The following is a 26,698-nucleotide window of genomic DNA, read 5'->3' as shown; positions in this document are numbered from 1 at the left end:
GGCTGTGCGCAAGTCACCAGTCACCGTAGACATATTAATTTTAATTTATTTTTAACGTCTTTTAAGGCGAAGTTCATGATTTTAGTCTTTTCTTGCACTTAACCATTTGACCAGCCATCTGAAATCACAAGTGGTGAATATTAGAAATTTTTGTTAGGAGGGCGGGGGAAGAAAAAAAGAAAAAAAATTAAAATTTTAACATGTATTAAAAAAGCTTACTTTACTCTTTACACTGACAAATGGGTCTATAGTAGTAGCCGAAGGTGACGTGGCTTCTCACGCAGTAACATACTGTCTTCTCAGATATGTTGCAAATTTTTTCGTAAGTTAGTTTCACTGCTTCCGCCTGAAAATCACTTAAAATAATCTTAAGACAGTACAAAACTTAATCTAACTTAAAAATGTATGATTTAAATAAACCAGGGGTTGGGCACATGCATGATTACATGGTAACATGGTGAAACTTTTTTTTTTCCTTTCATTTCAGTCTGCGCCATGTTGGTTAGACTGTTTAAAACATTAAAGTACAGTGTTTTCATTGTGAAAACAGTTTTAAAGGACTTTTTTTTATGGAAGTGAAGGTGTAGGTTACACACGCAAGCTATATATACATGCTCGTGTGGTGTAGATATTTCATCCCTCCCACTCAATTAACAAATGTCTGGATCCCCTTTTACATTTTGGAGGGCTCTTTACTTTGCGGCCGTTGAATGGTAAAAGCATAGGCACGAAAACTGAAAAAAAAAATTATCTAGTAAACTTCAGAGGTCCTGTGTTAATTTTTTTTTTACTATATTTCCTCTGATATTTTTCTTAGAATCGTTGAATATCGAATCCTTTGAATATCAAAGATTTGATAGTATTTGAGGATTTGATTGGCCCATCCCTAATAAATGTGAGTTAGAATTTCTGGCACAAAAATGTCACGAGCTGTTAAAACTGTCCACTGTTAAAACACATCACAGGGTGCCCCGCAAACATGGCGTGGAACATAAGCTGGACGAAGATGGCTTCGCGCAGTGTGTATGCATGGCCACTCGTTGACCTGAATATCAAACGTAAACAAATGCCAAACGTTGAGGTAGGCAGATTTCGACGCAGTTCCACCGGCAAAACAATGCGTCAAGGTGGAGGCTTGGTCTTGTGCAATCAGTAGTATACTCTCACGGCCGCGAAAGTCGGTGCGAAGGCAGAGCGCGGACGGTGCTGAACGGGGAACCAATTATTGTGGTCAGCGTTTCCCGTGACATTCCTCCTTTGACCAATCGGCGTCAAGGTTGTACCAAAAAAAGGAACGTTACCATATCTATACATTTTCTTACCATACCTTTTCTTTGGTAGTTAGATATTGTCACCCTTGTGAATATTGCTTTTTTTTTTAATAGGAAAAACAAGTAAGTTAAAATCTGATAAGATTGTGCGAACCCACTAAATAACTCTTGGTACTTGTTCACTAGGTCGAATTAAAGTTGCTCATTATCAGAATTTTTTTTTACATGTTCTGTTAATGAGTTAAAGCGAAATTCGAATAAACATTTTTGTTTAAGGTTTTTTAGTTTTTTTAGTTTCGTTAAGAGTGCTTGTATCCTAAAATGTTTGGCGGATGGGTTGTATTCGTCGCTGCGGCGCTCCTTTCCAACACCCCGGTCGTTTCTGCACGACTTCCGGTCCACTTTGGCGAAGCGTGAAACACGACTCTCCGCTCGCCCCCCCCCCCCCCCCCCCCCCGCATTCTTCTCATCCCAGGCACTGCCTGGTACGGCGACTCGAAGTGGTTAATCCGTGTCGGGACAGTTTCACCCGCGACGCGGACTCCAGCTCGACAGGACGAGATGAGATACGTCTCGCTCGTCGTCGGTGATGGCGTCTATAGAGTTCTTGCTACTCCAAAATAAGTTTTAATGGAACTTCTTGGTGAACCTAAAGAGAGGCGAGTTTTTTTTTTTTAACGATGCACTTAAGGTAGTTTGTCACCTGGCGGGTCTTTTTATTCACAATTGCTTTACCTTTTAGCCTTTTTTAAAAAAAAAAACCTTGGTTACAAGGATAGTTGATGCGGTGCAACGAGGCAGGCCAGCTCGCGCGATCCTCTGTAACGGTAATGGACCGCGCCCCACCCGTAAACGCCTAATCGGATTAGCTACGACGCCTCGCTACCCCCTCCTCCGCTCCCCCCCCCCACACAATTCCTCAACACTTCTGGAGGGTTCGGCATGTTCCCAAAGCCCCACCTGCATGAACTGGCGTAACTAAGCGCCGTTGTTCTGGGAGCTTCGGGTGTCAAGTCGACCCTGATACTTCAAAGGGGTGCGAGACCATTCCGTTGGGGGACTTGGGGGGGGGGGATTTCAATTAATTGGGCTATCCGTTTCGAATCTTATTTTCCTCTCACGTAATTGATATAGTATATATATTTATGAATTGCCGTACAACTTAGTCCGTCACATTTTTTTTGCATAGCCGTGTGCTTTCGTGCAATGCAAGGTTAGTCGTAGAGATCGCAAACAAGACAAAAAGCTCGCACGTCAATACTTAACGTATAACAAACTGACGCATTTTTTTTCCTTTTTAATTTCGTCCTTTTCTCGCTTCAGAACACGCACGACATCTTGGTTGGCGGTTTTGTCATCCCGTCTTATCAAGTTTTTCCTGACACGTTCATATCGCCCGTGCGTGCCTCTGGGCTTTATCTGCGCCTCTTTGGAAGCTTCTCCGCTCGCGCCTTGCTGCCCTGTTAGCCAGGGGAGGGGGGGGGGGGTGTGCGTGTATGTGTGTAGAGAGAGAGAGAGAGAGAGAAAGAGAGAGAGAAAGAGAGAGAGAGGACGCTCGCTGGTGCTTCAATGGCGCGTCTCATCCTTGAGATATTGCAGTGTGCTTTATTCTCGCTTTACAATGCACGATATCTGCTATTAGCGCTGTCCTTGTTTTGGTGGGCTCTGGTGCCAGATATACGCAAAGAGCACACAAGTTTTAGACACTACTTTAAATTTTAAACATTTTTTTTAAAAACACTTTTTTTTAAGAACTAAAATTTGGTATGAGATTTTTGGAAATAAACCATATTTTGTATTAACTGCCGTAATATAGCACAAACCACTTAGACTGATACATAAAAAAAATTTATAATTGTTTTAGTTCATTATTGGTCAAAATTCGACAATTGGGTTAAAAATGGGGCAATTAAAAAAAAACAATCTATTATAACACATCCTCATGAAGTTATATCACGTTAGAGTAATAACATTTTGTAAGAGTAAAGTTTTGATATCGACCAACCATAACTACAAAAAAAAAGGGGGGGGGCAGGGTCTGGCAGACAAAAAAATTTGTAACTCGCAACAAAGCTGTTAATTAATGAACTTAAACTTTGGTTAAAAAAAATTATATACGGCCACTTATTATAAAAATTTATTATAATAGTGTTTGAAGGTGAAACAAATGCACAGCTGTCTTATTAGTTTGGATGCATTGAATTAAAAGCATTCGAAACATTTTCGCTGCATGGAACATGAGAAAATTTTTAATCAGTAACTTTTGGAATGTTGGCAGTTTATAGAATGTTTCAGAAGTTGCCATAACATTCCCAGAAGTAGGTACTAACCTCGAAATACGTTTACAGCTCGAAAATAATGGTCAGTAAATATCTGCAGAGAAAATATGTGGTCCCAACAAATTAGAGAGCTATCAGAATGTATTTGCAGAAATTTCGTTCAGATAAGTGATAGGAAAACGAAATAACATCTCGGCGTGCGAGACAGACTTAATGCGACGAACGCAGATGCGACAGAAGAATATCGTGTTATTGTGAACATGTGGTTTTTAACCGCGTGACAAATGAGTTAAATCTATTTGTAAATTTATTGCCAATAAATGTAAGTCCGACAGCCATTAATATTTTTAAGGATTTTAATTTACCTGTTTGAGCGAAATTGTTCTTGATACAAACTTGGTAAAGAAAACCTCAACTATTAGAAATATTGTATTGTCAGTTCAACCGTCACTGGAAACCAAAAATTCTGATGCTGATTTCATTAACATCGTGCCCGCAACGCGATGGAAATCGAAAAGATTTAAAATCGCGAAGTCTTGCCGCTTCCGCGAATATGTTTTTTTGCGATAACGTCACAGATGCGTCGAACGTGATTGGTTGGAACATTGTTCTCGTCGCGTTGTTGCGATTCCTGGCATCTGACGCGGTGGCTTGTTGACGCGGCATATTGATCGGGCGTGATTGGTCACTAAACATACGCGACAACATCCCGAGCCCTAAGCCAGTGGCGTCGTGCTAATTTCGAGTATAATCCATGTTGATAGGTTAAAAGATTTCTGCGTCCACTGTCCGAAGAGTTGGCTAGGCTTGTGGGTTTACAACCGCGTATAAGTTGAACTTAATCATCTCCCCGACGTTTCGGCCGAAGATGCAGTTTACCATCAGCGGGAGCAGCATCGTGTTTTAATAAAATTTCTTGGACATACTCCATTGCACTGTTTTATGGGGGAAAAAAATTTAAAGAACGCAAATTTAGCATGAAAATAAACACAAAAAGAACAAGCCTAAATCAGCTGATGTCAAAACAGACCCAACGATGGACCGAAACCGGTATTATCGACAACACAACGGCGACAGCACAGACGAACACATAAAAATATCAAGACAGCACAAAAATTCCGTTGGAAGGAATTTGTTTGTGCACTTTGGTTCGTGCCATCCGTCACAGATGGCGTTCACGAAATTTCGTCCACCAAACGCCGTGTGCCGAGAGCTAAAATATGTTATCTATGAAATAACTGTTTGAAACCAAGATGGCGTCTTTAGTTTCTAATTTTGGTGGTTTACTAACTAGTGCTGTAATGTTCTCTTTATACACCGGTTTGTGTCTTGACATGTTTTATAGTTCCTTTTAGATGTGTGTGGACATCCTGTTTAGGATGATAGTTTCAAGGATTCTGTAGGCTAAAGGTTTTTTTAAGGCGTGTTTGGAAGTGAAGAAAAAACTGGTAAAACTCGTAGCTTTTATAAGGGGGGATTTTTCCCTCGCTGATGAAATCTCTGCAGGATAAGTGAATGAAAAACGCCAGTGAAATCGCGGTTCGTTATAACGAAGTGTTTTTTTTTTTCTCTCTCTTCCGCCACGCCGCAGCGGGCTGTTGCACTGGAGTGTTTGCCTCGCGTTATTAAAAAAAATGCGTGTTGACTTTACGGCGCGCTCCGACGCTGCGCAACCCTTAATCACGTGGGAGCGTAGACCGTTAGTGACGCGGCAGATCAACTACCACACAGACGCCCGTGCATATTCCGAATATTTGTATTATTTAATATGTTTTGATAGTTTCTTGCAGTTTTGCACCGTTTGTAATGGAAAAATTGGTTTTCTCTAAAGTCGGTTTACGGACGATAATTAACGGGCAACGTTATAACAAAACATTGATGAAATGATTGCATACTTTTATGAATAAAATTGAATCATTTTAATTTTAATAATAAAAGAATAAATACTTGAAATTATTCTGGTAATCAGATTTTTAAAATGCAAGAATAATTAACAATTATTGCCGAAATTTTTTGTTGTAATAAGCAATGAAAACCACATTAACTTTTCACTCCACTTTATAAACAGTCGACGAAACAGTTCACGTGTAGATGTAAGCTGTGTGCTGCCGCTGTCTTTCTTCTCCTCGGACGCATAGGCAAATCGAGTGGAAGAGAGATAGATGCGGCGCAAGCGTACAATGAGCGTAACGGGACACAGCGTAACGGAACAATGTGCTTAACGGGACACTTTTTTCGTGCGTGCAGCTGGCGTTCATAGATTTATTAGACGCTGTCACGTCAAAAATTCATAAAGGTACAATAAGAAATTAAAATGAAAAACAAAATCATAGTAAACAAGTCTAAATCATCTGATGTCAAACAAGATATACCCAACGGTGAACCGAAACGGGCATTATGGACAATGCGACGACAGCAAAGACGAACACATTCAAATTTAAATATCACAGCGAAAGAATTCCGTGGAAGGAATTTAGTCGTGGGAAAAAAAAAGTACAGACGAACACTGGGCTAACACATTGTTAAAACTGTCTCGACGTTATTTGCCGTGGTGTTAATTATTTTTAGTGTTTAGTATTTGGCGTAAACTTAAGAGTTTGCTTTATGTGTGTCACTGCATTTTATTGCAAGCATCAATGTGAATACAAAAGGACGTGCCTGAAGTAGGTAGCACTGCAATTGTATTTTTTTTTTTTTTAATAATTCATGTTTTATTTCAGGTCCTGTTAGAGTTAATTGGTGATAGAATGCTGCGTGTTTATAATTCGGTCTAATACCGTAGTCTCAACTCGTGCATATTTATACGTAGCTTAGTGTAACATTTGTATAGAACGCGATCGTACTGTGTGCCTGTTTTTCTCGATCATTTAACTTGCGATGTTTTCGCTCTGTCAGCTCTAGATGATGATTGGAATAGCTTAAACATTTCCGCAAATTATTCAGAAAAGACTTCTTGGCTAGGAAAATCATGACGTTATGCTGACAATCCCCCCCCCCTCTCCCAACTCTTGAAAACGTTCCAGGAAAGGTTAGAAACTGTCGGAACCTAGCACGAAAATTACGCGAGCAATGAAATTAAAATAAATTGTCATCCTTAGTGAGAAATATAATGCCTCGCGGAGGTATCTGACACCATTTAGGCCTATTTTTTTTATTACGCAGCACTTGCGGTAAATGTAGCGAGATACGTCGAATCCAAAACGAAAATTCATGTTTTCAAAAAATTCAAACTATTAAATTTGAAAATGAAAGTACATTACATGTTTAGTATACAAAAGATTAATTTTTGTTAATATTTCCCCGAGGTGCAAACATTTTTTTTTCCTTTATAGCTTCTGTAGTGATAAATACTGTAGTAGACTACTTGTAAACTACACAGGCGCTAGTGTTTGAATTTCTGGATTCTCTCTCCCTAGATATTTCTTTTTTCCGTATTATTTCCCTAGACTATCAAACATTTCTAATAGTAAATTTTTGATGGTAGTTCGTTAGCAGCCAGTTTGTGCTTGCCTCCGTGACGGGGGTGGTGTTTGGTGAAAGGTCAGACGGCGGAGAGAAAATGGCGAGAGATGAGTAGTTGGCGAGTGAAAATTTTGTGGGGTGGGGGGGGGGGGTTGTAAGTTCCCGGCAACATGCCCTGCCTACGCCCTGTCATCAGCAGGTTTCACCCGGTGATGGCCAGGGTGTTTTTCTTGGCCACGGGCGAAAGGTGAAAGGTCTCGGCGAAGCAGCCAAGCTGCGCGACCCACTCAGCCACTGTTGGTTCATTATAGCGCCGTGGAAAAGTTTTGACGCGCCCAGGTATAGAAAGTTATCAGAGGAGATATTGGAACATAAAGACTTTTATCATGGGTTCGTAGCAAAAAAAAAAAAAAAAAAGACACATTGATTGAATCTGAGTAAATGACAGTTTAATAATTGAAAATTGTTATTTAAAACTTTTTATATCGTCAATGTCAGTACTTAACTTTGATGTTATTTCATAATTAATATCTACAATTTGTTATTTGTTAGTAATTTCATGTCTGATTGCTAGATATTACTGGTTGTACTGTTACCAATGCGAGAGACCAGACCGCGATGCCAGGTTCAGAGCTGGATGGTTACCCTGCGCGGCCACTGGCGTCACGCGCCTTGTCACGCGCCGTCCACTGACGTAAGGCATGCCACGCGCACCTGGCCGGATTAAAAGGGTCGTCGCTGCTCCCCTCTCCTCCCCCCTATTTGCGAATCGCCCCTCTGACTATTCTAACCTTTAGCGGCTTGGGAATTCCGGGCTTAGAGGCCGCCGCGTGGAGTGGCGTGAACTAGCGTCGCCATTATCGATGTTTCGGGGCGTCGGGGTCGTCCCGGGATGATGAGACACGCCACAGCTGCTTTCGTCGGTTCGAGAAGGGTGCCATAGGTACTTAAGCAGCGACCCCGGCCTCCGTCGTAGTTCCGCGACGAGTTCCGAGGGTTCAGAGAGTTCCGGGGCAAAGGGAAGTGCGACAACGGCGAATAGGGTGAGAGGACCCCCTCGAGAGTGGAGCGACGGGATCGAGAGGGTGCAACTGTGTGTGGGGACAGGCGCGCGGTGAAGGGCGAACCACTGTTGAGCCTGGCTCCAATGAGGAGTGCGAACTGTGGAACTTGACATTGAGTGACTTGAGAATAAAAAAATTTAAGTGCCATTGATGGGTGATCGGACATTTTTAAGTACAATTATTTATTAGTAGTGTAAATTTTCGTAATTATTAAAACTGTAGTAAAACTTAATTGGAGCAATACCTTACGAACCCAGTTCTTCCCCACATAGATCGTAACAGTATTAAGCACAATGATATGGCTGGGTCTGCAGTGACACCTTTTCTGTATTATTGCTCGCGAGTGAGAGATTCGATTTGGAATAATTCATCTCGTTCGGTCTGTCGCGTTGGTTTGCAATGGAACAGATCAGGTTGTGCCTGATGACGGGGGCAGACGTAAATTCCCGAAACGTCGCAACTGTTTAGTAATATAAAGCCTACTGCGTTCATCCGTGCGGTCGTGTTTAGGTTTGGGTTCCACTGTGTTTGAGGCCCCCCCCCCCCCCCCTACGTTTATGTTAAAACTGTCTCGTTAGCGACATGCGTCCTCTGTACTGAATCGTTCTTAATGAATTCCTCCCACGGGATTATCTGTGCTGACTGGGCATGCAACATTTTTGACGGCGCTGATAATTGGTTTGTTCTCCGTGTGTTGAATATATGCATCTTAGTTGTTCATTCTTTGTTTTCATGACAGTGTTAACCAACATTGGCTTGTGTTCATGAAATTATTGCGGAAAGTCATAAAAATTAGGGAGAAGTCAGGGAGTTTACTTGATTTACGGTGATTGTATGATTGGAAAAAGCAGTGTAGGGGGGGGGGGGGGAGTTTGTCATGCTCCATTCTGCCATTGCCTCAATTGTGAAAGCATTTTTTTTCCAGAGGGATTTAGTGCATAGTCTTGGCACACTATAAAATGATTATATTTTTATTTCCAAGAAATAAAATAGAACTACACGAGCTGTGGTGGAGGCTGGATTTTTCTTTCAGAAAATTTAAAAAAAAATCGGTACGATCGGACAAGGAAAATCAAAGAAACAAAATATCGTGGAAATTGAGGGAAAATTCAGAAATTTAAGTACAGATCTTAGGAAGGTTCACAGCTGCAAGCATCGTTCAGAGAAGGGAAACGTTTTTGTTTGGTTGTGGAGCAGCGTTGGCAGACCTGGCGGCAGAGGGATGATGCGGGCATCTTGGAAGGTTGCTGCACGTCGGTGGGGCTGGAAAGAGGCCGAGGACGGGGGGTGGAATGAGAGGTGTGCGTGCTAGGGCGGCCGGGGGTTCCAGCCCGCGCCGATCAATAAGCGGCCGCCGCCCGCACAGCCGAAGGTCAGGGGTCGCGCGCGGTCCCCCTCTCCTCTTCACAACCTCCCCTCCCTTTCCCCACAATTCCCGCCTCGCACGTGGTACGTGCTCGTGCATCTCGCATCTCGCTCTCGTACCTGACTGCACTGGCCCTGGGACCAGGACACCCCTGGATCTAGTGGCGCCCGCTTCTGCTACTACCCGTCCTGTTAACATTAAAAATACACATAATATATATCATATATTATATGAAATTTTTTACTTCTTGATGTTTTAAGGTCGTAAATTAGTGTCCATCTGAAAGAAAAAAAAATTATAAATGCTAAAACAGAAATATTTTTTTTTTTTAAATTTCATTGTTTCACGTGAAACAATTTGTAGCAATAGTCACTATTAATAAGGCATTCCATAAATATTTGCTATGCTCAAAAATAGCAAAAAATTGACTTAATTTGTTTGACACGGTGGAAACCAAGATGGCGTCTTTCAATTACGACTCCTTAGAAAAAATTTGATGATGCTCTTGATGAAGTACAAGAGGAAAATTTATTTACAAATTTCGCGTTACAAATTTTACTTTAAGAAATACAATATTTTAGATACATAATAAAACCTTTTGATTACATTACAAAGTTGTCAACGTTTGCGCTGTATGGCGTGTATCTGGCAGCAGAACATTGGAACAAGGAACGACAGCGCTAATGGCGAGATTTAGTGGACTGGAAAGAGAGTAAAGCCCATTAAAATGCACACTGCGTAAGGATTAGATGCGCTATAGTCTCTTGGATCTTGCATGAATTAGATTAAATTGTTCTCGAAAGTGGTATTAATGGTTTGCGCAGACTTTTACAGATGTTTTTCTGTCAGCAGTGTCTGTAAAATACTTAATGTGATGTTTTGCGAAAAAAATTTTATTTTGAATGAGAACTACTTTCGCTCTCCAGAGCTGTCAACATTTGAGATAAGTTGACTTGCCACAGACTATACCCCCTACCTCCTCTTTTTCATTGAACAAGCGTTGACGTACAGTGCATATCTTCAGTAAAGCACTCCTTTATATCTTTTTTTAACATGTCAGTCTTCATGAATTTTTTAAACCCTTCATCCCTTTCCGTTTTAGTTCCCCCTTAAAACCCTCAGAATTTTTTTTTTTCAGTTTAATTTTAATCTGACTGACCTTATTTAATAAACCCCACAAAATGTACACGTTTCGATAAGGTAATACACAGCATAAATAACTAAGCTAACCTTAATAAAAACTAATAATTTCAAAATGTATTTCAAAGACTACAGTACGATACTAACTGAATAAACAAATTACTGGCAGAACAAGACGTTTAAATTTGCAATATATAAGGTAGTAAAAGTATTTTTTATGTATAAAACAAAACAAAAAGACCATGACATTTATATCTGAAATAAGTTTAAAATCTACGTAATACTATAATTTTACTTAACATGTTCGGCAAATGTAATTGAATAAACATTAACAAAACAACTATTCTAACACACTAAATGACTCCCTAATTATTATTTACACACATTCAGCCAATCGTGAATATTTTTCTAAGACGAGAATAATCTAAAACAGAATTAAAATGTTACTAATAGTTTAAGGTGCCGTAGTATGTAGTGTGTTAAGACATTGCAACGCTGCTGGAAATTCCATGTAGAAGTACACTCTGATCAGGAGAAGGTGAGACATTAACGAACATCTAGACATCGGATATTCTTATAAATCTAGCAAAATAAATATTCAAACACGAATATCAGAACCTTTTGTGTATTTTGTTTGCGACATATTTAATTGGAAGTCACATGTTCACTGAAGCACATGTAAAAAAATCTCACATTATCTTGAACAGTGTGTAATACCATGTGTGCAGAGATGGGGGTATCTGCCAACTTAAAAAACGCCATTGCCTCTTATTGGAGCCTTCTGGAAGCGAGGAAAGGCTCGATAATAGTTAGATTGTGGAAGTTCGTGCCACAGAACAAAGATCCAGTTGGATGTACAGTATGGAGCTAAAATACATGCAACGAGAAACCGAAGCACCTTCGGACCTTTGTTTATTGACATTCCTATCTCCTCTCAATACCCTCACTGTACCGGCAGTTTTGACGAGTATTCTAGATACATTCTGTATACAGATGTTCAATAACTTAGCGTCATGCCGAGGCCAATTAGTCACGGTCCGGATTTTGAAAAAAAAAAAAAAAATCCAACAGTGACATTAGTTATGGGCTTTTTTTTCCCTTCAAAGTTTTTCAAATCCCCACCTTGCACCGAATTATTAGGCATTGTAACATAATAACTTTACTATGGATAACAACTAAAAAAAATCAAACATGTACTTGGGGGGGGGGGGAATTCACATTGTAAAAAAATACTTAGCTAATTTAGCAAGGTATTTGCTTTAATTAGCAATGTTCTCGGCTTGACGTAGAATTATGAGGACAGCCTGTAGAATCCTACAGGATATTTTACGATTTATTACTTAATGAACAGTAATTATAAGTCCTGTGCTTAAACTATGACTTTATACTAGTATGTTGGTGGTTTATTTTTTTAAGGACATTTAGATCGTGGACAAGTATTGTTTACTGAAAGTACCAGTTATTGCGACAATGTAATACCTATTATATTTAGTTGTACTGTTGGAAAAAAAAAAAAAAAATTCTTATTGAGGTTTTAATCAAAAGAAAATGTTTAATTACGCGTAGTTTAGTACTCGTATCAGTAAAATTACACATCAGAATGTCTAATTAGTCTTGCATCAAAACACTTAAAATAATTGATGAAACATGTCGATTCTCGGCTACACAATGTATTCTAAAATGTCATTTAAATGTTTCTTTCATTTGACGCACGAACACAGCGGACGTCGCGATCGCAACCACGGCTGCTTGCACACTCCACGAGCCAAGAGCATCCGTCGTCGCTTCGCTAGCGCGCTGTTGGTTTTCGCACCATTCGGCCCTTCGGCCTGCGATCCAGTGATTTAGACCGAGAATGAACCAAGGATCATTTCTCAAAACGTTGCGCTGACACAACTAGTATTACACGATCTTCGTTCGCGTGAACTTCAGTTCACGCGCTTCCAATCTGCGACGACAGACAGCGGCAGTGTCGAAGAAATGTTAGGTGCATTTCTATTGGCGGGCTGGAACGACATGAAGTCGCTACAGTCGATTGTGACACGGCGAGTGAATGGTTGATGCGATTCCCACAAGATAGCAGCACACATAGTCGCTGCCTCATTTTTTTTTAAATTTCAATAACGACTGAAAACACAAACTGGTATTTAAAGTTAATACAAAACGGAGTCTGAAATATGAATAGGTTTTGACTTTAAAAAAAAAAACCTGCTTTTATTTAATATGGATGGTAATCATGATTTAAAATATTAAACTAAAACAAGAATTTCAAACATTTAAAATAGGGTATTTCTTATGAGAAGAGGTTATAACACTAGAATAAGCAAGGGCGTCGCCAGCCGATATCCTGGGGGGGGGGGAGTTGTGGGAAAAGTATGTATTTTTTGCATTTGGCTACATTTTTTTAAATCTCTAGGGCTCTAAAGGGGGCAACTGCCCCCCTCCCCTACCCCCTGGCCATACCCTTAAGAATAAGTAAAAATTTTGATAAGTGATATGATCTGAAATTTATTAAATTCATTAAATTAACGTGCATAAAGTCCGTGAAAACTGCCGGTCATGTCTGTCTGCTCGCACGGTGTCGATCCGAGATCACTGCTATGAACAGACCCGAGAGTCTGTTCACATGGGAGTCCCCAACGATCTTTGTTCACAATGGTGCAACAGAAAATGTGGTTCGAACCATGATCAAACCAGCTTCCACGACTCCAGATCACGCCTGAACTCTGATGGCGCAACTGGCCGTCAGTATCTCTGGCTTGCCCGTGATGGGACAGAGCAAAGTCCAACCCTAGACTACTGGCTCAACGACTCAACTAGCCAACTTGTCGGCTGTCCGGCCGCTGCATCAGTGTTCTGAACGTACATGCGTTCTTAACAACGGAGAAGATCGATTCAACGTGATTACTTGGGACATACACACACCTTTGCTGGTTTTATGCTGATTGTCATAGAACAAGAAGTCAGGAATGGACAACACACACACACTAGAACATGCCAATATCAGCTGATGTCAAATGTTACTTGCTTGGTCAACACGGAGTCTGTGGAATGGAATTTAGCAAGAAAAGAAAAACTACAGCACAGATGAAGGCTGACGACACTTGCAACAAGAACTGTGAATACAGGAGAGAGAGAGAGAGAGAGAGAAAAAAAAAATACACCTCTGGACCACGGTCATTTGGTAAATGGGAGTTTCGTGTAAACGTGCGCGTATTATTTGAAGCTCCTTTTCAGTTATTTTAAACTTCTGTTACAGTTTAGGATTTTAAATTTATTTGGGAGTTGGGTTAAATGTGTAGCAATAACTTGTAACTTAGCCGCAATTGTCAAAAGTTGGAATGTTGAGATGCGGATCCCAAACAAACTGGGATCTCCCATAAGAAAGCATGCATTAAACCAGGCACAATTGAAAAGCGAGGCATTTGCTCTTACCACTTAGACTTAACTGACAACTGCGAAAAATTAAGGCGTTGGTACAGATTAGGCATTTACCAAGCACCCAAACGTATGAAAATTGGCCCGCGGGGGGGGGGGGGGGGGACTTGAGACGGAATTATAAATAATATATCATATACGAAACTCCCATTTGTGTTCATGGGCTCAGCTACTACTAGCGCCATTAGTTCACAGGGCCGCCACGATCTTCAGTAAGCGGACGAGACACGCCAAGATAAAGTATACTTCGTTGCCAGACAGCTCTCTAAAGACTGTTCTCCGGACGACACAGCGAAACTCGGACGAACCCAGCGATTAAACTGGAAGCGATAATCTTGGGCCACACCAGGACTAAAACACGAACGAGTACAATAGGCTTTCTATTAAACGGTCGCGACGTATCTGGAACAGGCATATTGCTGGCCACGGAGGTAATACTTTGTGATGCGTGTTCGAAAGGAGCTGCATTCTCTGTTGCGGTAGTCCAGAGGCCCTGACGCAGCCTCTGACCTCCCCCCCCCCCCCCAATCCGACCCTCGGGCTGCAGGCAAAATGTCAATAGGCGCGCCGACCACGCCTGGTCTTACCTGCTTTCTGCCTGGGGTGTGTGTGAACTCCCCCTCTCACTTATTTCCCCGTTTTCTTCCTGGGCGTCGCTTTCTTCCCGCGGGGCTTCTGAGACGGTCTGTATCGATTATCCGCGTGGCTTCGGATACGGTCTGTATCGATTATCCGCGCGCAGGATTGTCGGGGTCTGCTGTTGGCAGGCGTGTGTACGCCAGGTAGGGTACACCCACCTCTACATTCGGCTACTTACGGGTGCAAGACGTTCTCAGTTTGGGTGTCAGTTCAGGTACATAACACAAAAAAAAAATGAAAAAGTATAGCTGTCAAAATACAAATATATTACATATATACTGTTCCGTTAAATCACATAATGGCGTGACGACATATTGTTTTAGTTTATATGAATGATTGACTCTACTGCCAAGGCCCTTGGGTAAGATTTTAAAATGCTTTTTTTGTTGGCGTGAGGGTTTTTTTTTGGGGGGGGGGGGGGGGACAATGTGAACGTTAAATACTACTGTTCCAGCCACATGGAAAAATTGTGTTTTCAGGTTAAAGGTACGTGTAAAATTATTGTAAATATTATCTGCAATATAAATATGACGACTTAATTAGCCGAGAATTGTTTTCAGTGGGAGATATCCCTGATCCTGAAGAGGCTACTACACTTACTTGATGCTAACTGCATCTTGACCTGTGATTCATGAGAGATGCATAGGAATATGGCGTAGCCGAGGCTGTTTTCGAAAGGGTAGGGATGTTTGTCAATACGTTACGGCCAGGGGAAAGACTGTTTTCCACCATTATTATTAGTTCAGTATTATTTTACTTTTAATTCCCCCCCCCCCCCCCCCCCCCCCTTAATTTGAGATACATTTACGTACCCGAGCGGATCATCTCGGGTACCCGAATTCGGGTACGTCTGGCAAAACTGCTTCCGACGCCTTTTACCTGGAGAAGATAAAGTCCCGTTTATACAGTCCGAACCTGTGGGTGGTCCGTACGATGTTAGAATCCGAGGAATCGGGAGCACTTGTGCTTGCTTACCGCATTAGTGTAAGTTGTATTGAATAGGTATTTCGTCTATTGAATTTTAATTATTTTTGTTACGTGCCTAGTTGGAGTAGTCACGTATTTACCATATCCAGACTTTTTAAACGTTGTAAATGTTCTGTGAGACAACCTTCTGTCGTTGAATATGTCGCTGACGTCACCACCAAATGCACAATGCATTCAGTCTGTGTGATGAATCACGCCAGCTCTTGGGTTACGGGGGTTTGATGTCGCACAGCTACGCACAGGAAGAAGTCCAGACAATGGGACAGCCGGCATTGTTCCACGGACCCTGTGGCGTCTCGACACACCCCCCAAAGCCTGGTCCACAATGACGTTTGTCCCGAGACCTGTCTTCGCCCGTGTGGCAAGGTACAGCCTGCGGCACGTAGCTTGTCTCGAATGTGACGGTTCTCTGTAGTAGTACCAATGCCTATCCTTTCTGCCCACTGTGTTGTCAACAATGATTGCCAGTGTTCGGGAAACAAGCGTCATACAATGCTTACCAAGTGTCAGTTCGGAAATGAGAAAAATTAGTACTAATTTTGAATACTGTCAAAATGGACAAGTTCCGTGACAGACTATAAGAGGCATCCGAGGAACCACATACCGTATACGAAGGGGCATCACGTGTTCAGAGACTAGCCTTGCACCATATGACCTTCCTTATAGGGTTTTTAAAAATTTCTTTCAACAAATTTTAAATTTAAAGGGTGTAACTAATACTGAAGCTCTGCTCCTGAAATTAATTTAAATAAGCTGCAGAAAGTATTTTCTTAGCTGTAACCATTATCTCCTTTTTTTTAAACTTCATTTGAGAAGTAATGAATGTCACTTAAAATTCTGTACGCCACCATGAGCATAGAATTTTATTTTTTATCTACAAAGTGATAAACTAAGGATAACTAAAACTATCAGAGAGGGAAGACATCTCTTCACCTCAATGGTACATCTTGTTTTACGCTAATTTCAGATTTTTATGAAAGAATATTAAAAAAAACTTAAGTTTTCTTAACTGTATTAATGCATAATGGAAAACTCCCTGTATATTTCAAAGTTTTCTGCTTATCGCATGCATGTTTGACCAACATGATGTATACAACAGTATACAACACACAAGCACCTTATCCAGATATGTCTTGTGTCGGTTGACTCCACGATTAACTCTCAAAAGGAGGGGGGGGGGGTGTTACCTTTGCGAATCCTACAGATTTGCGTTCCTAGTAAGTGACGAGACAGTAAGGTGAAAATTTTAATAATGAACACTTTCCTGACTTCTTACAAATAGTGGATAATAAATGCCACATATCTTGCGAAACGTCTATGCTTGGTGGAACATCCCTAAGAAGCTGTGCTAGATATAAAGTAATGGTTCGAAGATGTCAGTGATCCAACATGGCGAGATAATGTCGGCCGCAGCTTAACACGCGCGTGTTTTGTTTTTTTCTTCCAGCGCGACGGCGCGAAGGACGCGACCCTCAAGAGCAGCAAGAAGAAGCGCGCCGAAGGAGGCGACGTCTCCAAGACCAAGAAGAGCAAGAAGACGAAGAAGGGTTCTGACCAGGAGAAGGAGAACATCTCGGTGGTGAGTTCGGCGTCTTTCTCGCTCTTCCAACTCTGTCAATACCTCTTCCTGGTACCTTTGAATATATATATACTGTATAGAAGTCGCGAGTGGATAGGATTTACTCTACGTTTTTCAGAAGCGTATGATGAGTAGCTTGGGAACTTCACCGCTGCAGTGCGCTGTCGTAACGCCCTGTATCGTCTTAGGTTGTTATTTACACGTTAGAGCGCAGCACTGTCGCCCGCTGTCATTCCCCGTACCCCCCACCAATCATTCACTGCAGCTCAAGGTCGTTCAACAGGAGGGGGAAGGGGTGTTTGAAGAGTTCGACACTTGTCCGCTAGGGACCACCACAAGTCGATGCCCTAGAGATGGTGGCGATTGCGGCGGTGAATTAACCAATTACCTCAAACCGTATTAGAAATTTTAACCTGGGCTGGCGACTTCTATACAGTATAAAGCTGGTACCTAAAAGTCATGTGTTTCTCATGGTCTGCTACTGCTGGGTCTCGCACTTTGACGGTTCTCAAAAATGGTACCAAGTAGTTGGTCTTCGCAGGACTGCCGCTCAGGGAATATAACGGGAAAACAGGGAAATTCAATACCAATTACAAAACCATATTAGCCGTGTGCCCTATGGGGAAGTATTTGAACCTCATTTTTAATGCATTACCAAAAATGCTGGTACAACTGCTTCCATACAAACTTTCATCCCATATTCAACCCCCTTTTTGGAGATAAATTTTCGAAAAATCTATACGATTTATTAAGAACTCGATACACATCACTGTCTTGTCAGCTACCAAGTACTTTTAACAGGTTTCCCTTTTGGCTAAACACAGATCCCAGAACAATAAAGATTGTGTTAAGTTACAGTTAATTACAGCGCAGTGCATTAGATGGATTTAGGTTCTATTGTGGATATCTTATTTAACTGTGTTGCGCAACATAACCTGTACATTGTATGTCATATTTACCACTCAGTGGTAAATTACTAGTAGTTTAATTTTTTTTCAGAAACGATCGTAAGACAGGAAGAAAGATATAGGGATTAATGGGATGTATCTTTTCTATTCTAGATTTCATATTGCTCCCGTGTTTGGTGATGGCATTTTCCAGAAATTTTTTTTACTGCATGGGTCCATCCAGTGATGGGCATATTATTTGTATTCGTAAATACGAATATTAATATATTCACACAAAAATTGTTTTATATTAATATATTCGTACTTATGGATGTGAATGCGAATATATTTGTATTTGCAGGTGTAAACCATAAGCTTTCCTCCAGGATGTTGGAAAGTACACAAAAACGGTGTAAATATTAATGAAGGTTGTAAATTCGTGAATTTGAATATTTGTACATATTTGCTAGTAGAATATGCTAATATGAATATTTTATCCATATATTTGTGATCTCTAATATTTGAATACGAATATTCACACAAGGATACGAATGAAACTGTGTTCTGTATGACCACCTGCTGTCACGACCCTGACCTACTTCCACAGTCAAGGTCGACAATTCCCCACACGCACGCTGCAAAGAGGGTCAATCACACAGCTGCTCGAAACAAGCTGTCTACACTCGGTTCCCCGAAGTCTGAGTCACCCTCCCCCCCTTTTTTTCTTAAGTATGCAATGTGAAATGCCAGAAGTTTATCCAAACACGTTATCATAAGAATATTATGGAAAATCATCTAATGGGTATTTTCCGTGCCCAACGACCTTACTCCACGACGCAGGCGTCCAGAGGCGTCCCTAGTAGCTCCTGGTGTGAGTTCCTCGCCGTTATCGTCCTCCGCTCTTGTAGCCGGCGAAATTACAAATTATAAGTCCCAGAGCCGCCGATAGTTCGCACCGCAGCAGAGAAGCCTAAGATGTACATCCAGCTCTGTCCCTGCACGAACATGCCCGAATATTCACCTTCGGCCAACCTCGGGATTTGTTTTATTTTTGCGCAGGAAAAATGAATTAAATATTAAAAGTGGTCGGTTAGGTTAGCTACATTAAAACACTTTAAAACACTATGGACGGTTAGTTAGGTTAGTGTAGCTACATTAAAATAAACAGAGAAATATAATTATATATAAATAAACTCGAGGTTGGCCGAAGGTGAATATTCGGGCGTGTTCGGGCAGGGACAGAGCTTGATGTACAACTTAGACTTTCCACCGCAGCACACTCTGCCACTGCTCGTTTGTTTCTTGTCCGTCTTCGGGCGCACTCGGCTCGTTCCGAAAACAACCGAAGCGGAGATATTTAGCAAGCGTGCCGGGCAAGCACAAATTACAACAAGAAAAATAACAGAAAATTATTTAAAAATTTGCGAAAAGGAATACTTAAACCAGGCTATAAAATCAACAGAAATAAAAATTAACTTTACTATAATTATTAAATAGTAATTTAAAAACGGCGACTAAAACATATTTAAATTCTGATTACCAACCTAGGGAAAACGTTACCAGGCAACAGGTAACAAATATGTCCTTTACTGGGCCCATCTCGGCACACAACTTGGTCCGATTACGCTTAATTATGTAAAAATAAACCCGTGACTTAAGTCTTTTTAACGTTGTTTGGGAAGTCGACGGTAAGAGGATTTTCATCAGTGCATCGGCGCGACGAAATGGCGTCTTCGTGGAAGCGAGCCGGCTCGTAATCCTCCTCCCACCGCGCCGTTATTAAGTTCAAAATTATAAGCCGGAAGGAGCTCGTAACTAGGTCACGCCCCTGCGCATCGCTTTTACGGCCGCTACGAAATTTCTCGTTCGATGCGGGGGGACTCTTTCCAGCGGGTTATTTTGCTGTCGTGTTTTACGCGCGTCGTTTTCTGAACAGACCAGATATGGGGTAGAGCTCGAAACAGGTTTGTTAAGAAATTTTGAATGGATTTTATAATTACGTAGCTGCTTTCAGATCACACTTTTACCTGTATCATGTGCATACAGAATGTCCCAGAATTTAACGTCAAAACGGGAACAGTCGATAGGCCAACATATTACGGTTCCAAATTAAAAAAAAAGTTAAGTGTGATAGTTTTTCAGTTACACGTATTTTTCAAAATTATGAAAATCCCCAATCTGTTTTAAATTATTAGGTACTGTGATTCCAAATTTTCCTTACGCAATAATGAAATACCCTAATATAAATAAAACTTAAAAATAAAAACAAACTGTACGATTTGGGGGGGGGGGGGAGGATTATTTGTATGAATTAAGCGTCAAACAATTTAAATCGGGTAACTTTGAATATTCATTCGTACCGTAAAAAAAAATTACTATGGTAACTTAGCTCTAGTTAATTCAAAACATGGTCAATTTAATTTTGATTTTTTTTTCATTAATTGATGAAGGTACTGACCACGTAAAAGCACTAGTTTTAAATAGAAGTTTCCGAAGTGAGAAAAAGAAAATAAATAACAAATTTCTATAAAAAATCCTAACTTAGTATTTTAAAATAGTGTTTGTAGTAATACTGAATTCGGAGTCTTCCCGACCATGTATGCTTTTTGTTGTCCCATTATCTCCATAGTTAGTTATTTGTAAACCGTCCCCTGAATAGCTTTTCAGTTTTAACCGCGCATTATCATAATAAAACAAAAGTCATATTATGAATATTCGATTATCTTTTCCATGGTTGAAATAAATGCTTGATTGGGACATCAATTAAAATATAAAATAATGCACACATTTTGGTAAGAAGTACTCTGTACTATCCTGAAAAACGTATTTTCCATATATGCAAAAATAACCATAGCCATATGTACAAATTTACAGTATTTTTCTTATAGTATTTTAAACTATTTCTTGGCTACTGGTAAAAACACAAAAAAAGTTTTCTGTGTGAGGAGTAATAAGATCTACAACCTTTGGATTTCTCATTCGCTAATGCTATTCGCAACTAAGCATTCGCCGATAGAGAGTTTTCGAAAACACTTAGCAAGGACAATTTTTTCCATAGATCTTCATTTGTTATTGTATGGCACCATGAACGCTCCTTTGAGCTGGATACGGCTAGGCCCCTTTCAGACAAGGTGGTTTGGTTGACTCAATTTAGTTGACTGCTGTGTTGACTCTTTTTGGATTGGTTTCACACCAGGCAACTTGTGGAATCAACCTCTCTTCCCAAAAAAAAAAGGGGGGGGGGGTCAGTACGATGTTAGAACCCGAGGAATCAGGAGCACTTCTTGTGCTTGCTCTCCCGCGAGAAGAGGAGGGATAGAGGAGAAATCCCAGTCGAAGAAAAGTGTGGTCTTGAAAAGAAAAGTTAGTGGCGGATCCAGGATTTTGGTTTGGGAGGGGCTTGACCCAGCTGAGGCTAGGCTTTATCAAGGCAAACACTAAACAATAGTGGACCCAGATGCTTTTGGAGGGGGCTTTAGCCCCTTAGCCTCCCCCCCCCCCACCCGTCTGGATCCGCTACTGCGTCACACCTCATACCGCGGGACTACTAAACTTCTCCACATTGAAACCGACAGGAGGAACGGATACTATTACGACCTCGGTGAACTCAACTAGGCGACCGGTGTGAAGGATGAATGCCGAGTAGTGTCTTGTGTTGAGCCTACTGGCGGGGATGACGTGAGCGGCACAGGTGCCTATTGGCGGCCCGCCAGTAGCGGACGAGTTGACTGCGTGTGAAGGGGTTCGGGGCTGTTCCCAGTCATTTGCCACATCGCTGCACTCCTTGACACCCGCCCGCTCAAATGGTGTACGGAATCAACCACGTCGCCTCATCTGCAAGGGGTCTAAGGCTCGCCCGCTTTGTCTCGTGCTGGCGAAGACGGCGGTGTTATTCTTAGCTCCGTCGGCGCTTGTCCCTCGGCGTGAAATCCCGCTGCGGGGCGGGCTTCTGTGCTGCCTCGAATCCGTCCCCCCTTCCCACAGTCCTCCTACCCACCCTCCTCCCCTCTTTTCTCCACGGATACACGTATCTCCCTGGGCGTGGGTGTGAGCTTGCTGGTTGGCTGAAGGTTTTGTTAATGCCCTGTCAGTCACACTGTCAAAACTTTACCTTCCAGCACCTTCAAAAGCGTTTTGTCAAAGTTGGAAGACTAAGTCGTCTCCGGCAAAGTCACGCCGCAATGTTTGTTTGACAAGTTGAATGAATTGAGTATCCTTCAGATATTTTTCACACAGTAAAAGTTCTAATATATGTTGGATTTTGGATGTGATCAGCCAATCAACTAATCAGGCCCTAGCGAAAACTGAAATGACGTCAGTTTCCATCACAATGGATCTTTAAAATGGCAGAGGACATACGAATGGTTGAAGAGGTTATAAAAGTGAAACAGCTAAATGAATTTTAATATAAATGACTTCGCGAAATGATTTAATATGTAAAAAGCAATATGTGTAACTTTTAAAAATCTGTGGTTATTAATTTTATTACATAACTAGTATTAATGTAAGTTTAATATATGTTTTAAATGTTTAATAATGCACAAAAAGTGTAACCAGTACAAAAATTCCATCCATGCATTCGTTATTAAATTTCAAAATTAGATTTAATTTAATAAAATTGAGATAGCTTGGATAAAAAAATTAACTTTAATAGTGTGACATGATTTAAGATATTAGAGGTTAACTGTCCAAATATATTTGGAGACATAAGTTTGACAGTGTGGCACGGTCTTTGGCGATCAGTTCTCCCGTGCCGCTGAGTGTGAGCATCGAGGGATAGCAGAGCGTGGTTGCTTCTGGGAGCTTGCTCGCGCGCGTCACAGCGAAGGGCTGTGCAACGTTTCTGTACAGGTGTCGGAATGCGACCGACAAGTTTCGGCTGCAGGTTCATCACTAAAAATATATAACTTGTAAACATACACGACATGGTTTAGAAGTGCGCTTCCCAAGGCTGGTATACGCTTTTGAATTTTGAGGTGAACTTTTTTTTATATTGCACATAGCAAAAAGGTGGGAGCTTTAAGATCGAATTCAGTCTGTGAGACAGAGGCCATTCAACATTATAGTGAAATGCGAAATGAAATTAAGCATGTATTGAAATTAAACTAAATTTTCGAATGGTTTTCCCTTATCTGAATGTATGTATAGTATTCATATTACCCATCGGAGTAGAAAAAAATATTTTAAAATTTGATAATATTCAAAGGAATAAATAGGCTATAAAATTATAGTCGTGCTGTCCGATTTTGAAATCTTGCTTAAAACAAGTGTTTTAGCCCTTTTCACTTTATTAAATATGCAGTTTAAAAACAAAGCAGCAAACATATTTTTAATGCTTTTCTTAAACTGTTACCACTCTTGATATTTTAAGTAGTCTTCAAATCGCGCAGTTTTCTTTTGAAGGTCTACGCACCGTATGTGCGCCCGGTTTTGCGGGGTAGTTGTAAAAGGCAACAGTTGGCTCCAAACTACTTGGGTGCAGAGTAGGTGCACATGTATTCGTCACGTGCCGGGTTGTTGGGATCGAACCCAAGACCCGCGCGCTACGTGTGTGACGCGCTAACGACCATACCCCACCGAAGACATCTGGCAGCTCGTTGGAATGCGTGTTGGTTGGTAGGAATTCAAATCTTAACTTTTTTACCCCCCTCCTACTCGTGTTTTCTCTTGGGAACCGGCGCAGCGAGAGGAGATCGGGTACAGAGTTGCTGACGGGGCTTTCACTGCAATGTAAATAGTGGCGAGGGGGTTTTAACTGCTTTCACCCCAGATGCGCATTCCAAGCGTGCGCGATGGTCAGACGACGTGCGTGTGGCCGGCAGCACGATGGGTGAAAGGTGGTGTACTGTTGACTGGTTTTGGAAGCGCGCCCTCTGAGGCGGATACACGAGGTTCGTGTGTGCATCGGTGTTGTCCACATTAGTTTTTTTTCCTGTATTCACTGTTAATGTTGAAATTGTCTCGTGGTTCTCAGCTTATTGGGTCAGTCTGTGCTGTAATTATTTACTTTGACTAAATTTCTTCCACCGACTTACCTGTGTTGTAAGGTTGTAAATATTCGACATCAGTCACAGTAAAAGTATACTAAATAAAATAACTTATTATGTTTTTCGCTCTATTTTTTTAAAATTTTGAATACTTGCCAAAGACGGGTGTGTTAACTATTTGTAACTTGGGGTCATAGATCCTGACCAAGTTAGTAGTATCTAGATATTAATTCCCATACCGATGGTTTTATTGGTGACTCCTTCCCTCCAGAAATCAACCGTATATCTGCCCTTGCTCACACACAAAAAAAATTGCAAGTTGACACGGTATATATGGTTGGCAGCACTATCGATTGTTGTCTGAGTTTGGGCTTCTATCATAGAATTTTTGACGGAACAATTGTATCAATGGTTGCGATGTCCACTAGATTGCGTTGGAACTAGTTTCTAGCCTCGCGCAGGATGCCGTTTTATCAAAACTGTTGATTTCCTGTTCCCCAACTGGGATTCGGTTTGGACGCGCTCTGGAATACGGCCCGGTTGTATCCCAACAAGGCAGTGCTTGTTCGCTGCCTCGCCGGAACGTGTTGGGATACCGCCCTGGTGTAGGTACGGCTCGCTAGTGACGCGGGCGAGGCTATTTCCGTGGCGCAGGACTGGCCTGTGGCCAGCTGGGTCCGGTGAGTCAGTCAGGGCCGGGTGACTGTCCACCGAGCCTTGCCCGGCTATCGCACTGCGCCCGTGCGTGGCGTGGCCGTGACTCACTATCTCGTCGGACCAAGGACGTTCCCTGCATGGAACCTGGTGCTGGTCGCCTGACCCACAAGCCTCCTGCCTGACATTGCTGGTTCTTTGCAGTGGGAACATTGATTCAAGATGTTATTTTAGACATGCGCCATTGTTGTTACACTATGCCATTTGACGTGAAATTTATTGGCCTGATGCCATTTGGCATTGAAATTTATTGGCCTGATGCCATTTGACGTGGAATGTATTGGCCTGATGCCATTTGACGTGGAATGTATTGGCCCGATGCCATTTGACGTGGAATGTATTGGCCCGATGCCATTTGACGTGGAATGTGTTGGCCCGATGCCATTTGACGTGGAATGTGTTGGCCCGATGCCATTTGACGTGGAATGTGTTGGCCCGATGCCATTTGACGTGGAATGTGTTGACCCGATGCCATTTGACGTGGGATGTGTTGACCCGATGCCATTTGACGTGGAATGTGTTGGCCCGATGCCATTTGACGTGGAATGTGTTGGCCCGATGCCATTTGACGTGGAATGTGTTGGCCCGATGCCATTTGACGTGGAATGTGTTGGCCCGATGCCATTTGACGTGGAATGTGTTGGCCCGATGCCATTTGACGTGGAATGTGTTGGCCCGATGCCATTTGACGTGGAATGTGTTGGCCCGATGCCATTTGACGTGGAATGTGTTAGCCCGATGCCATTTGACGTGGAATGTATTGGCCCGATGCCATTTGACGTGGAATGTATTGGCCCGATGCCATTTGACGTGAAATTAGTGTCTGATTAATGCAAAAAAATTTGTGTCACATTAGCCCTAACATTATGCGAGATGAATCGTGTAGTTTCTTTAATTTTTAGTAATGAAACCCGGAGATAAATCATTACATTTTCCACCACGGATTTGTAGCAATTAATTTACTAATTGCATTTTTTTTTTGTATTGAGATGTGCCCGAGGCACTTCCTTGCGCGAGTTAACTGAATGTCTTCAGTAATATTCTTGTGTGTTTGTCGGCTTTGCGCCGAACAGCCCTGCCGTCTACGGCCCAAAGACGGTTGTCAATTGTTTAATTAATTGGCACGGCGGAAACCTCCTTGGATCGCTTCCAGGAGGCAGCACGGGTGGCGGCGGGAGTTGTTGAGCAAGTTTGTGGGCCTGCAGGTGGGTTTACGGTGGAGAATTAAGAATTAATCTCGCGCCTAGAAATGGTTATATTTTATATTTTTTCCTTAAGAATTATGGGAAGCATCAATCGGGTCATAGTAGAATGTGTTAGCACGAAATGTTTCTCTGAAAAAAGTAGGTTATAATATAGTAGCAAAAAGAGTAGGAAATAAGGAATTATTAGCTTCAGGTCAAGAAACGATACTTAAAATATAATTGCATGAAATATTAATTTTTTTTTTACTGTAGAGGACTGCAAATAGTATTTTCACAGTTGATGAATATTTTTAACTGTACAGCCATTTTACGATGACTGGAATATATATAAAAACACGAAATATTATAAATTTAAATATTTGTGATTGTAATTTGTGTACGAATGCTAGGCTACGATCTGAAATGTTAAAATTTTAAGGTTCAGTCGTAGCCATGCCTATTATTTCAAGTAGGTACATAACCAATTAATTCCACCATGAATAATTAAGCTACGACCAGCCCTTTGAATTACATAGTAATAACACTTAATTTTCCCATTGATGTTAATAATTTTTCTTATAAAGGTAGACAATCAAGGAAAAAAAAAAATTAAACGGGTGGCGTGGTATTGAGAGGTTGTTTCGCTCTGTTGCGTCGTGAAGCATAAAATTCTGAGCTGAAATCGTCCTCAGGGAGTTGAG

At 41.4% G+C, this 26,698-nt stretch overlaps 1 protein-coding gene across 36 annotated transcripts in view; it reads left to right on the top strand.

The window, feature by feature from the left end:
• Positions 1 to 26,698, top strand: part of LOC134537607 (LIM domain and actin-binding protein 1) — a 216,376-nt gene that overhangs the window by 99,081 nt on the left and 90,597 nt on the right. For all 36 annotated transcript variants that reach the window (XM_063378208.1, XM_063378217.1, XM_063378213.1 and 33 more), the window contains exon 3: positions 17,094 to 17,225. In XM_063378208.1, coding sequence (XP_063234278.1) covers positions 17,094 to 17,225 — 132 coding nt within the window. The remainder of the gene's footprint in view (positions 1 to 17,093; positions 17,226 to 26,698) is intronic.

This window comes from Bacillus rossius, chromosome 12 (assembly GCF_032445375.1).
Source record: "Bacillus rossius redtenbacheri isolate Brsri chromosome 12, Brsri_v3, whole genome shotgun sequence".
Taxonomy (NCBI): Eukaryota; Metazoa; Arthropoda; class Insecta; order Phasmatodea; family Bacillidae; genus Bacillus; species Bacillus rossius.
Note: the sequence above shows the minus strand (reverse complement) of the source record. Positions and strands in the feature narration are given on the sequence as shown.